The 14,651-nt window shown below is 42.5% G+C and overlaps 1 protein-coding gene across 1 annotated transcript in view; it reads left to right on the top strand.

Annotated features, from left to right (window-relative positions):
• LOC121003693 (L-xylulose reductase-like) overlaps window positions 1-13,156 on the top strand; it is a 61,051-nt gene extending 47,895 nt beyond the window's left edge. The window contains exon 8 of the mRNA XM_040435562.1: window positions 12,922-13,156. Coding sequence (XP_040291496.1) covers window positions 12,922-12,977 — 56 coding nt within the window. The 3' untranslated portion in view covers window positions 12,978-13,156. The remainder of the gene's footprint in view (window positions 1-12,921) is intronic.
• The last annotated feature ends 1,495 nt before the right edge of the window (window positions 13,157-14,651 follow it).

Genomic DNA, 14,651 nt, shown 5'->3' with positions numbered 1-14,651 from the left:
AGAAATCAGCTCGCAGCGCAGCTTTGCGACCTCTGACCTTTTCAATGACATGTATCTAAACTTAAGGAATGTGCTCTTTCCCCCCTCCCATCTTTAAGATGGTGGGCAAAATGTTGGGACATACAGCATCTGCAGGAAAACTGATTGTTTACATGACCCAGCTCTGTGACCCCTGGGAGTATACTGTAGTCTGCTGTTATCGCAAACTACTCCTCACCCCTCCCTTAGGAGACTTTTTAAGGCAATTAGGGTTAGTTAACAGAGCTGTTTAAATACAGTTTTGCGCTTTTCACTACAAAACAAATTAGCAGGTTCTAGGTACTCTGCTTAAAAATAATAATTCACAAACAAATAAAACTAAAAAATCTGAAAAGATTAATCAGAGTGAGATAAAAACAATTCCCCCCTTGGGGGATTATCATATCTGCGGCAATTGCAAATTGTACATTAGGATCCTATGGGAAAGCATTGTTATATTAGCATACATAGCAATTAATCTGTTTAAAACTGTTCTCTTATAGATTCTATTTATCAATAACATCGGGTCAGACTTTATGTATAAAGTTCCTCTATTATCCTGTAATGCCCTGAGCTACTAAACTCAACCTCCCTGTATATGGGGGTAAATCTCCAACTATGAGAGTTAACTGGCCAGGAATTAATAGGAAGGTTCCTGAGTCAAACAAAGGACTAGAACCGGACCCTGTACCGCCTAGGCTAATGAGACCTACATCTGTTCCCTATCTTGGGACAATTTACTATTAATTTCTGGCGATACAAAAACATAAATTGTGTTTAGCATAGACAAACAACTCCTGACTTGATTTACATGTCATGCACTGGTTGCATTCGTGTAATAACACTTTACTGCAACAACTCATCTGCGGTTCTGGTATGGGCTTAACCCCTTCAGTACCAGGACATTAATTTTGACTATATATATACCACGCCCTTATAAGGGTTGTAAACGTGATCTGGCTGTAGCATTCTAATGCCAGCAACAATATACATGACAATTTATCATTAATATGTCATCTCATCAATCATATCTCACTGAGGCCTCCATTTATGTCGGTGGGTAATAATTCAATTAAGAATTATTAATTATGGTCATAAAAATAATTAACCATAAAAAAATGTAATTTATAAAATTTGTCATAAATTCTTAAAATCATGACCTGGTGAATTGTAGACAACCTAATTGATACAATTCACATCTGAGTCCGACTATTTCCTCAGATAAATAAGTTCTTTTTGACGTGAGATGACGTCAATGATAAAATGTAGTTCTGCATTATACAATAATACACAGGTATTATAAAAATATGCAGATTTATTGATTACAAGATTATAAACATACATAAGTAAATAAACACAATGATACATGCAAATGAATATATATATCGTTAATATAAAGCATTACAGCTTAACAATACATGTGAGTGGAAATAACTTGTCACATTATACACAAGCTATTATTAGGTTAGGATGTCAAAGTAGGAACATAAGTTATATACATTACTTCTGTTCAGAGAAAACCTCATGATATCAGGATGGGCATGTCTAATCCTAGACATGATTATAGAATGCTAAATACATTCCGCCCCCCCCCTAACCAACTACACATCACATGACTTCAAGATGGGCAAATCCATTCAAGGATATAACTTAGAAGAGACAATTATATCCTTCCGCCCCATCCTGGACTATTTTCACGTATATGACTTTGGTAAGACTATTAAGACAAATAACAGGGATCTAGGATCTTACATGGAAAGGATTTGAAACAAGTCTTTCATGTGGGAATCCATCACTTAGCTTGGCGAAGAATGTTCTATCAATATATATATATATATATATAGAGATAAAAGAAGTCGGACTGCACTCCAAAATAATAGTGAAATACACGGTTTATTCACCCATAGTATGGCAAACTTCTATATATATATATATATATATATAGATACACTGCTCAAAAAAATAAAGGGAACACTTAAACAACACAATGTAACTCCAAGTCAATCACACTTCTGTGAAATCAAACTGTCCACTTAGGAAGCAACACTGAGTGACAATCAATTTCACATGCTGTTGTGCAAATGGGATAGACAACAGGTGGAAATTATAGGCAATTAGCAAGACATCCCCAATAAAGGAGTGGTTCTGCAGGTGGTGAGCACAGACCACTTCTCAGTTCCTATGCTTCCTGGCTGATGTTTCGGTCACTTTTAAATGCTGGCGGTGCTTTCACTCTAGTGGTAGCATGAGACGGAGTCTACAACCCACACAAGTGGCTCAGGTAGTGCAGCTTATCCAGGATGGCACATCAATGCGAGCTGTGGCAAGAAGGTTTGCGGTGTCTGTCAGCGTAGTGTCCAGAGCATGGAGGCGCTACCAGGAGACAGGCCAGTACATCAGGAGACGTGGAGGAGGCCGTAGGAGGGCAACAACCCAGCAGCAGGACCGCTACCTCCGCCTTTGTGCAAGGAGGAACAGGAGGAGCACTGCCAGAGCCCTCTAAAATGACCTCCAGCAGGTCACAAATGTGCATGTGTCTGCTCAAACGGTCAGAAACAGACTCCATGAGGGTAATATGAGGGCCCGACGTCCACAGGTGGGGGTTGTGCTTACAGCCCAACACCGTGCAGGACGTTGTCACGGCCATGGCTATGACCGTGACTCCTGAACCGCATGCGGTTGTCAGCGGTTTACTTTGGTTGTCAATCACAGGTGAGGGCTGTGGTATTTGCCTCACCTGTGGTTGCCGCTGGCAACAGTATGTATGTGGCAGCGTAGCAGTCTGAGCTGTGCCATTGCAGCTTGCTATGTTGTGCATGCGGTTTTGTGTGTATGTGTGCACTGTGTTTTATGTTATTGTGTGCACGTCCCCTTTAAGTGGTGTTTTCCCTTCCCTGGTGTTGGAAGGGTTAACCTCCTTCCTAGTGTGTGTGCACTGGGTGTGTCCATTTGTGGGTGTGGCTGCATGGGCTATAAAGCCTCAGTTTAGACCTGATGTCTGAGGGGTACTCCAGCCTTGTTGTAAGCTGGAGGAACTCTCCTGGTCACATTTCCATCTGCCAGTGAGGGCCACCCTTGTGGTCATAAATGTTGATTCTCTATGTTTATGAGGTTGTGTGTTTACTTCATGTATGGTGTGTGGTAGATGTTTGTTTGGTCGTTTCTTATTGCAGCATATGGTTTCCTGGTTTCCTGTGATGTGTGTGGTGTGCTCTGTCTTTGGTGTTTGTGGACAGCAGCACTTGGGTTCCAGGTTGTGTGTCTGTGGCAGGTAAGTGTAGTACTAGGCTCACTTACCTGTCACTGCCATATGTCTGTTTATGTTTCCTTGTCTGTGTTACTTGGCCACTTTAGACTCCTGTTCCTTCGTGTCCAGGAGGAACGGGCTGTCTACCCAGCTCCTAGTTTAGGGCCATCTTGAGGGCTAGCAGGGACTTCTAGGTTCCGGAGCATGAGCCCTCCTACCATCAAGGTCGGCTCATGTAGCTAGGAGTCAGGGTCAGGTTAGGGATGCGATTAGGAGGTCACCAGCTCCCTAATCCTGTTGTCCTGGCCGCGCAGCGACCACTCCATCTGTTGATACCACACGGCTGAGGGTTTTCCCCATCCTCAGCCGTGACAGACGTTTGGCATTTGCCAGAGAACACCAAGATTGGCAAATTCGCCACTGGCGCCCTGTGCTCTTCACAGATGAAAGCAGGTTCATACTGAGCACATGTGACAGATGTGACAGAGTCTTGAGACACCGTGGAGAACGTTCTGCTGCCTGCAACATCCTCCAGCATGACCGGTTTGGCATTGGGTCAGTAATGGTGTGGGGTGGCATCTCTTTGGAGGGCCGCACAGCCCTCCATGTGCTCGCCAGAGGTAGCCTGACTGCCATTAGGTACCGAGATGAGATCCTCAGACCCCTTGTGAGACCATATGCTGGTGCGGTTGGCCCTGGGTTCCTCCTAATGCAAGACAATGCTAGACCTCATGTGGCTGGAGTGTGTCAGCAGTTCCTGCAAGACGAAGGCATTGATGCTATGGACTGGCCCGTCCGTTCCCCAGACCTGAATCCAATTGAGCACATCTGGGACATCATGTCTCGCTCTATCCACCAACGTCATGTTGCACCACAGACTGTCCAGTAGTTGGCAGATGCTTTAGTCCAGGTCTGGGAGGAGATCCCTCAGGAGACAGTCTGCCATCTCATCAGGAGCATGCACAGGCGTTGTAGGGAGATCATACAGGCACGTGGAGGCCACACACACTACTGAGCCTCATTTTGACTTGTTTTAAGGACATTGCATCAAAGTTGGATCAGCCTGTAGTGTGTTTTTCCACTTTAATTTTGAGTGTGACTCCAAATCCAGACCTCCATGGGTTGAAAAATTTGATTTCCATTTTTAATTTTTGTGTGATTTTGTTGTCAGCACATTAAACTATGTAAAGAACAAAGTATTTCAGAAGAATATTTAATTAACTCAGATCTAGGATGTGTTATTTTTGTGTTCCCTTTATTTTTTTGAGCAGTGTATATGCATATATAAAAGCAATCATTTAATGCTTTGCTAGATTATGAGTCTTGATTCTTCTGCAGGTAGAATGAAGCCTCACAATATCCTAAGACTACATCTCAATATGGAGATGATCAATTAATTTAATCATTTATTTATTCGCCAATCTAGATGGTATAATTTCACCCACACTATCAAATTAGTCTTAATAAAATGAAATATCATTTTCTGTGTCTCTTACCAAGTCCTAGTAGGAATCTCACTTCTGCTCCTAGGAAAGCTGGGTGGTCCATCATAGCACATCTCACCATGGCTTTCATCTTGATAAACCCTTCTAGAGACCTTTACTTGTCTCCTCTCTCCTTTTCTCCTCTCCTTCCTTCTACCTTCTCTTTCTCTCCTGTGTATGGCTTATGATCACAAACTTATCAGTTAAACACACCTTCCTAGTTTGGAACTTTCCAATCATTGTCGGATGGGCGTGACCATTGATAAAATGTGCCATCATAACCTTACCCAGAATGCATTTTTGCTACTGTTGTAATGTCACCTACTGGTACCTAGGTGGCACTGCTGTATAAGCTATCTGCATCATAGTATAAAGGGTTAACTTATATAAGTCTGAATATACATTTTGACCTTAGAAGCTTTAATTCAAAGCCATAGGGATTAATTCTGACACTTGTAGCAATTAGAGACAGACCTATAGGCGTCTCACTTAATGTTTTTCACACTGTTGATTTATGGATCATAAATAACTTGTTTTCTCTCAGAGATATCAGTACCTCCTCTGTCATACCAAAGATGTGATTAATTGTTACAAAACACACATCTTCACAGACACTCTTCTAAGGAGAAATATATACAATATACTGGATACATGTTGTCTTCGTAACATATAACAATATAATATAAACAAATATATATATATATGTCCTACTGATTGTCTTATGCTAAGGACTAACTAAGGCTCATTAAATGAATACATACATATTATATATTTTGCTTCATTAATAAATGCCTAATTGTATAGGTAATTATCACCAGCTGCATAGAGTTCATCTTTATCTCCCGTCATAAATTTAAAAGTAGACAAGGAGGCCTCTTCTCAGACTGGTACATTCATTAGAAGAATAACACTGAAGTAGAAACCTTTGTGTGACCTTAATTTGGCCTACTCAAGACATACAAAATTGTAACTATAGTCGAGCATGGCTCTTAAAGGCAATGAAGATCCATCTTGACAATAATGAATTGGATATCAATGCATTTACCTATGAAAAGGCACAACACAGCACCTGGATCTGAATCCTTTTGTAATTACATGTTATTTAAAATTTCGCATAGCCACTGAGTTATTCAATAAAATGTATCTGTATAGCACAACCAGCTGCTTGTTTTTTTTCTTATTTCTTTGACCTGCTCACTGAGAAGGCCGCACATGCTCAGTTTCATCCTTCTGCTGCCTCTTGAGCTGTGATAGGGAGAGCTGAGAAACGCCCCCTGAGCTGCAGAAGAAAAGACACTTTCCTTGAGCTGTCAGCTTGATATAAATCTAGCAGAGCAATGAATGGGGAGATCTCTGGATCCATGAGGTCCAGGGCTGGTTCTAGCCTTGTTAGAAAGAGGTTGTCATGTACTATCTGATTTTCATTTTTTACATTAGTCATGGGATAACCCCTTTAAACTCCAGTGCAATTTGTTCATTCTGTTTGCCATTTCCCAATGTTTTGGGTCCTCCCAAAACAAACAAAAAAATGAAAGAAAAAAACATATTTTTTTAAAATAAAGAACAAAACACAAAACAGTGTTGCCTACCTCCTCCACCTCTTCCACCTTCACCACCATGTCCACCTCCTCCTCCCCTTGAACCTCCACCTCCCGGTTCAAGATTATTATTTGTTATATTGGCAGAGTAGAGAAGTATACCAGCTGCACCCCAAAAAATGGCTATAGGTCACACACAGAATTAAAAGATTTTTTTATTTTTTTATTGAACAATTAAAAATAAAACCCTACAAAAACAGTGTTGCCTACTGCCTCCTCTGCCTCTTCCACCTACACCACCACGTCCTTCGCCTACTCACCCTCCTACTCTAGTTGGAGATTATAATTTTTTATTTTCTTCTATTCTATGTTACTTTAAGTCATTTCTCTATCCACATTTGTTTGCAGGGCAATATTGCTGCTCTTACTCCCATTTCGATTCCTTTTGCAGCCCTCTAGTCCTTTCTATGACTAATTTACAGCCATTTTACAGCACCAAAGTTCGGGTCACCATTGACTTCTATGGGGTTCAGGTTAGAGGTCAAGTTTGGGTACCCGAAATTAACTTTAAACCAAAATTCAGCTGAATCTGTTGAACCCGAACATCCACGGGTTCACTCAACCCTAGTCATTAGTAAAAAAAATCTCGGAAAACCCCTTTAACTGCATGCGAGTCACCACCCTCTGTATGTTGGCAGTGCAAGATCACAGACCCGAATAACTAATTTAACCCTTTAAATCACACTTTTTGTCTGTACTTTGATGACCATTTGTGTGCCAGTCATTTCCATTTTAATGCCACTTTCAACTCATTTCCCTTTAGGACAGCTCACTGCAACTTTTTATTTTTATTACTGGTGATAAAGTCTCTTCAAAATTCATAAAAAAACAAAAATACAAATGACGTGAATAAGAAAATTTAAAAATAGTAGGGCACACCACCATTTGATGTCACACGGATAATTGGTACAAGAATTTTATTTATTATAACATATAATATTTATGACATATACAATAAAAGTTGCTAAAACATATAATTTATTACTATAAAATTCTTAAAAAAATATGGATATCAATGCTATGGTCAGCTGAGATATGAACAGAAAATATGTTCAACTGGACTGTAAACTTGCAATTATACTAAAGGGTTAATAACTCAGATACAATGTCCCAGAGTAAAAATTGCAAACTATCTTGAGGGTTAATAACTCCAATGTAATGTCCCAAAAGAAAGTTCAATCCAGGAGTAGAAATTAATGAGAGTCACTTGTATTTGTGTAGACTACCACTTGATCGCGGTAATACCGCAAATAAAGCGCAGGTTAAACTGTACCGAAGTGGTTTTACTCACTGTTTTAGATAATGCCAATTTCCATATCACTTGTGGCGTCCCACGTGTAGTGAAAGTTTTTTTGGAGGCTGCGGTATTCAATTGCGGCAAAAAATATTTTGAAGAAAACTTTTGAAGAAAACTTTGAAGAAAACTTGCGGGATCCTCGGTGGTTGTAGTTAGCTGTACCGTCTCAGAGGTCACCTGGAGGTAAATACCTTCTGCGTTGTCTGTTCACATATGCAGGGTTACCTTTCACCAGGAAATAACGGACTCAGCACAAATAGACGGATATCCAGCTTTTCTTTACAACAGACTGCAGGTTCACCGATCCCTTCCTTAAAGCGCTTGTTCGTCTTCGGTTCTATATTCTTAAATCATGGGATTGATTGGGTAATCAATCCCATGATTTAAAAATATAGAACCGAAGACGAACAAGCGCTTTAAGGAAGGGATCGGTGAACCTGCAGTCTGTTGTAAAGAAAAGCTGGATATCCGTCTATTTGTGCTGAGTCCGTTATTTCCTGGTGAAAGGTAACCCTGCATATGTGAACAGACAACGCTATCCCAGCACACTCAGCTCTGCTATATCTCTATATATGAGCAGCTATGTGTATAGATGTACACTTAGCCAGCTATAACAGTAGAAGTCTCATAATTTTTCAGTCAGCAGCAAGGCAGCTGTTATGGTCTTGAGGGTAGGTGCTCTGCCTCTGATACAGAAGGTCGTGGGTTCGAATCCCAGCAGAAACCTTTTCTGAAATACAAGCAGTGACTCCATATATGGACATACAGGGAGGGACACAGGAAGAGGCTGCATCGCTGACATGGAGGTAAGTAGAAGTGTTTATTATTTATTTTTTTAATACCCGACTGTTACTGCCATGGGGGGAGCGGGGGGGGGGGGCACTTGATACTGGCACATGGGGGGAGGGGGGTTGGCACCTGACCTGATACTGGCACCTGGGGGGGGGGGGGTTGGCACCTGATACTGGCACGTGGGGGGGGGAGAGAGAGGCACCTGATACTGTGGATGGCACTGTTCAGGGGAGGGGGATCTGTGTATGGCACTATTTAGGGGAGTGTGGATGGCACTGTGGATGGCACTATTTAGGGGAGGGGGGATCTGTGGATGGCACTATTTAGGGGAGAGGGATCTGTGGATGGCACTATTTAGGGGAGAGGGATCTGTGGATGGCACTATTTAGGGGAGAGGGATCTGTGGATGGCACTATTTAGGGGAGGGGGGATCTGTTGATGGCACTATTTAGGGGAGGGGGGGATCTGTGGATGGCACTATTTAGGGGAGGGGGGATCTGTTGATGGCACTATTTAGGGGAGGGGGATCTGTGTATGGCACTATTTAGGGGAGGGGGATCTGTGGATGGCACCATTTAGGGGAGAGGGATCTGTGGATGGCACTATTTAGGGGAGAGGGATCTGTGGATGGCACTATTTAGGGGAGAGGGATCTGTGTATGGCACTGTTTAGGGGAGGGGGATCTGTGGATGGCACTATTTAGGGGAGGGGTGATCTGTTGATGGCACTATTTAGGGGAGGGGGATCTGTGTATGGCACTGTTTAGGGGAGGGGGATCTGTGGATGGCACTATTTAGGGGAGGGGTGATCTGTTGATGGCACTATTTAGGGGGGGGGGATCTGTGTATGGCACTATTTAGGGGAGGGGGAACTGTGGATGGCACTATTTAGGGGAGGGGGGATCTGTGGATGGCACTATTTAGGGGAGGGGGATCTGTGGATGGCACTATTTAGGGGAGGGGGGATCTGTGGATGGCACTATTTAGGGGAGGGGGGGATCTGTGGATAGCACTATTTAGGGGAGGGGGGATCTGTGGATGGCACTATTTAGGGGAGGGGGGATCTGTGTATGGCACTATTTAGGGGAGGGGGATCTGTTGATGGCACTATTTAGGGGAGGGGGATCTGTGGATGGCACTATTTAGGGGAGGGGGGATCTGTGGATGGCACTATTTAGGGGAGGGGGATCTGTGGATGGCACTATTTAGGGGAGGGGGGATCTGTGGATGGCACTATTTAGGGGAGGGGGGATCTGTGGATGGCACTATTTAGGGGAGGGGGGATCTGTGGATGGCACTATTTAGGGGAGGGGGATCTGTGGATGGCACTATTTAGGGGAGGGGGATCTGTGATGGCACTATTTAGGGGAGGGGGATCTGTGGATGGCACTATTAGGGGAGGGGGATCTGTGGATGGCACAGAGGGGGGGGGGGCCATAATTTTTTTTTGCTATGGGGCCCATGCATTTCTAGCTACGCCCCTGGGTGCACCCACTCCTTTCTTGAACAGTAGGTGAGCCCTCTCTACACTTTTGCGTGAATAAGAAAATGATGAATAAGAAACCAACTTCAGCTCTGAAAAAAAAACTGGTTGAAAAAGAAATCATCTTTAGCCTCGTCTGTGCAGCTACATAGAAAGTTTCTATCTCACGACAAGTGCAAAATTCACAAACATATAGGTCAGCTTTTCTCTGTAATGTCCTCCATGATATTGAGACTGGTTCTGAATGAGTAAGAGAATGTTAGGAAGCAGATTCTCCTCTACTTTCTGTGTGCAGTATGTACACCCACTGTTTGTTGAAAAGTTGGTGACACTTTAATCATCAATTCGTCACAGTCATGCAGTGTGGAACAATGGGGTGCTCTGGATGTTGCCTTTATATTCTAGCCCTGACCTCTGGTATGCGCAGTGCTCCAATGGAGCTGAGGGGTGTGCCCTCAGGTTGAAATATATATGTGCACCAGAGACATCAAACAATCCTGTATGGGTGTTTTTAGTGAAGGCAATGGTGGCCTAAACTGTACTGACAAGTTCCCTTCAAAGAGGAGTTCACCTCCACCTGGAACATAGTATTGTGAAGAGTCTGAAACCTCCAGCAATTCTAAAAACCAATGGGCCATGATTGTATGTAGATTCCAGGTTAGGGCTCAAGGACTATTGTTATTTCTATGGGGCCATGCACACATAAGTCTTTTTTGTGGGTTTTTTTTTTATTCTATATGTTTTTATAGCACATGCCCTATTCTTGACTGTATAGCAGAAGAAAATTGTACTTTCTATTGATGGAGGTAAGAAAAATGTGCAATGCACACAGAAGGCATTTTTTATTTTGCGGATCCATTTTTTTGCGGACCAAAATACTGACACGGCCATATGCATAAGGCCTTATAGACATCTGCAAAAAGCACAGAAGGCGTTTGTGAGCATTGAACCCCACTCCTGAACTGTATCCAATAACCTATTTAAATTTGAAATGTTCCTTTAACCCCTTCCTGATGCAGGGATTTTCCATTTTTGCGTTTTTAATTTTCGGTCCGTGCTTTTCCGGAGCCATACGTTTTTTTTTTTTCATTCACATAGCTATGAAGGCTTGTTTTTGTGGACAAGTTGTACTTTCTAATGCAATCATTTAATAGGGCATACAATGTACAGGGAAGCTGGAAAAAATTCCTAATGTGGTGGAATTGGAAAGAAAATGAAATTCCGCCAACATGGGTTTTTTTTTTATGGAGTTCACTGTGTGGTAAAACTGACCTGTGCTCTTCATCCTCCAGGTCAGTACGGTGATACCACACTTGTTTAGTTTTTCTTGTGTTTTAATGCTGAAAAAAACTTTGGAAAATTTTTTTTTTTGTCATTGCCTATTCTGACCCTGATAACATTTTTATGGTTATGTCTACGTGTGAGAGCTCATTTTGAGATGTGTATGACTTTTTGATCTCTTTTTATTTATTTTTTGCGAACTAAAGTGACTTTACTTTTTCATGTCCCCAGGTGGACTCCAACTTGCAATCATCAGAGTGCAATTTGTATAGAATAATATAATTTGCTCCATTAGTCTATATAGAACTGGCCTGATATGTAAAGGCTCTAGCTCATTACATGCATAGAACAATTTCCCCGATCTCCGCTCTTTTATCCCTCTCAGGTGATGTGGTCACATTTCACCATGGCATCTGAGGGGTTGGATGTCCGCAGTTGGCATTACCACCGATCGCAGACATTAGACACTGGAGTCTGCTGTATGAACAGGACACATCCATGTGATAAATAAGACTCGTGGTGGAATAATAATTTTTACTGGGATTATTACAGTAACTACATCACTGTATGTAGTTGCATGGCTGTCTCTAGGTGATTTGTAAAATGGCTGCCTGTCTCTAGGTGATGTTATGTTGTTAATAAAGTTTAGTGTAAAAAAATACATAAAGACATCTGCTTCTACACAGATACTGACAGACATGATAAGATGCTACTGTCACGCTTCGGTGTGGTAGGGAAACACACACCAAGTATAAGAGGGAAGGGGGAACAGGGAATCAGGCCTGAGAACTAGGGAAGGAAGATGGACACCTCCTAGTAAAATTCTAACCAAAATCCTGACTGACTACCAGTATGAACAGACCCCAGAGGTAGGTGTGTTCATATGCAGGAAATCTACAGTCCTATCTAGCCCTATAGGACCCTGGTACTAATGGCAGGGACAAGACTACCTGTTCCTCAAAAGTAAGGACGAACAGGAGTCTCCTTCAGGCCTAATTCAAATAATAGGGAAATGCAACACACAGAACCCAAACAAAATACAAAAAGGGAAAGGAAAGACTTAACTTCAAAGGGGCTAAGGAAGCACCAGGAACTCCGCCGAGATCCACACACCAGCAATCCACAACTGAAACTGAAACTATAAACCGCACAGCATTGTGGGAGAAGCAACAATAAATAAGGAAGGTTAAATGACCACATTAGCAACACCTGAGGCAAGGGGTGTGGCCTTACCAGAAACAACACAGGCGCCTATTGATCCACAAGGAAAACCTGTCAGATCAAACCACGTGTTGCCAGTCTCACCGATCTCCTGCCACTTGTCACGGGAACGTGGTAATAACACTGTATATACTGTATATGTTCTGCTTCTCAGTACACTACTATAGATACCTAACAGTTAACAAAAAGCTAGGTCACATTATATTGGCGAGGGTCACATGACCAACACCTTGTTTAGTCCTATTCAGTTCTCCTATGGATGCATTTTACAGGACTTAAATGGGCCGTAGCATTTTTTTTTTTCTTTAGCGAGACATTACTGTGCAGATATATTAAAAGTCTGGGAACAAAACAGATGTATATTAGAAAATTATTCAATGTCCTATTCTCTAAATAAATAAATGTAATAAATAAAACTGTAATACCTCTATAATTAAACCGTATCTACTGGATCTTTTCAGTACTTGCCTCTACCTCTTACAATATATGTTTTTTCCCCAGAGGTTGATGATGTCACTAATTCCATCCTGTTCCTGCTCAGTGACAAAGCGCCATGATCACCGGATCCCGCCTTAACGTGGATGGAGGCTACTACTCTCATAGGCTCCAGACAGAAAAGACATTGTGTGTTCAAAACATTGTACTGATTGATGCGTGTGATTCTTTGTAGTTAGGCTCTGTTCACATCCACGTTGCCAGTTTTTATTGTACCTGAAAGAATTAATAAATAAAATAAATTCCCTAACTCTGCTATGGACATCTTCAGTTCTGTAAGATGTCTGGAAAAGATATACTGTCGTTGCAGCAGGAGGCATATTGGATATAAAGACTGAATACCAGATATCCTCAGGGTCTCAATCTAAGGAAAGAACCCCTCTGCCTTTGACACTGTCAACCACTTCCTTCTGTTAAAAACTCTCTCATCTCTTGGAATCACTGATCTGGCCCTCTCCTGGATCACATCATACCTCACAGACCGGACGTTTAGCGTCTCCCACTCTCACACCACCTCCTCGTCTCATTCCCTCTCTGTTGGTGTCCCGCAAGGCTCTGTCCTAGGACCCCTGCTCTTCTCTATTTACACTTTTGGCCTGGGACATCTGATAGAGTCCCATGGCTTTCAGTATCACTCTTATGCTGACGACACACAAATCTACCTCTCTGGTCCAGACATCACCACCTTATTATCCAGAATCCCACAATGTCTATCTGCTATATCATCCTTCTTCTCCTCTCGCTTTCTAAAACTTAACATGGATAAAACAGAATTCATCATCTTTCCCCCATCTTGCTCAACCCACCCAACAGACCTATCTATCACGATCACTGGATGCACACTCTCCCCGGTCAACCAAGTCCGCTGCCTTGGAGTGACCTTGGATTCTGCCCTCTCCTTCCGACTGCACATCCAAGCCCTTTCCACCACCTGCCGCTAGTGATGTCGCGAACATAAAATTTTTCGTTCGGGAACGCCTAACACGAATTTCTGCAAATGTTCGCGAACGGGCGAACCGGGCGAACCGCCAAGACTTCAATAGGCAGGCAAATTTTAAAACCCACAGGGACTCTTTCTAGCCACAGTAGTGATGGAAAAGTTGATTCAAGGGGACTAACACCTGGACTGTGGCATGCCGGAGGGATCATGGCAAAACTCCCATGGAAAATTATGTAGTTGACGCAGAGTTGGACTTCAATCCATAAAGGGCATAATCACCTAACAATCCAAATTTTTTTTGAACACATGGTTTAAAACATCCAGTGTGTGTATACGATCAGTATGTATGTTGTATCGATCAGGTAGTGTAAGGGTTGCGCCCGCTTCACAGACATTGACAGACCAAACTCCTCTTTTAATGCACCGCAAACAAACCGCAAACAGTTCCATTTGCCCAACCGCAAACTCCCCATTTGTTCAAGGTTGGATACCAAGCTTAGTAATGTTCCGTTGATGTCATTGAAGGTTTCTTCCTCACCCAGCAAGTAACAACACCAAGGGTCCCCGAAAGGTGAATTGAATAGATTGTTCGAAGGGGAGATGGTTAAAAAACGCTGGCTCCCCTCCCCTTTGTTTGAATCCACGGTCACTGCGTCTGTGCCGTGCAATTTACTTCCCCACCCGATATGAGTGGTATTTTCTGTAGTTCTCTCTTCTCATCAAGTTTAATCCCTGTTACGTCCCCAATCTGGGGTCAATTTATTAAATAGATTTTTCGAACGGGGAGATGGTTTAA

The sequence above is a fragment of the Bufo bufo genome, chromosome 6 (assembly GCF_905171765.1).
Source record: "Bufo bufo chromosome 6, aBufBuf1.1, whole genome shotgun sequence".
Taxonomy (NCBI): Eukaryota; Metazoa; Chordata; class Amphibia; order Anura; family Bufonidae; genus Bufo; species Bufo bufo.
The sequence above is the reverse complement of the archived record's forward strand: the minus strand, read 5'-3'. Positions and strand labels throughout refer to the sequence as shown.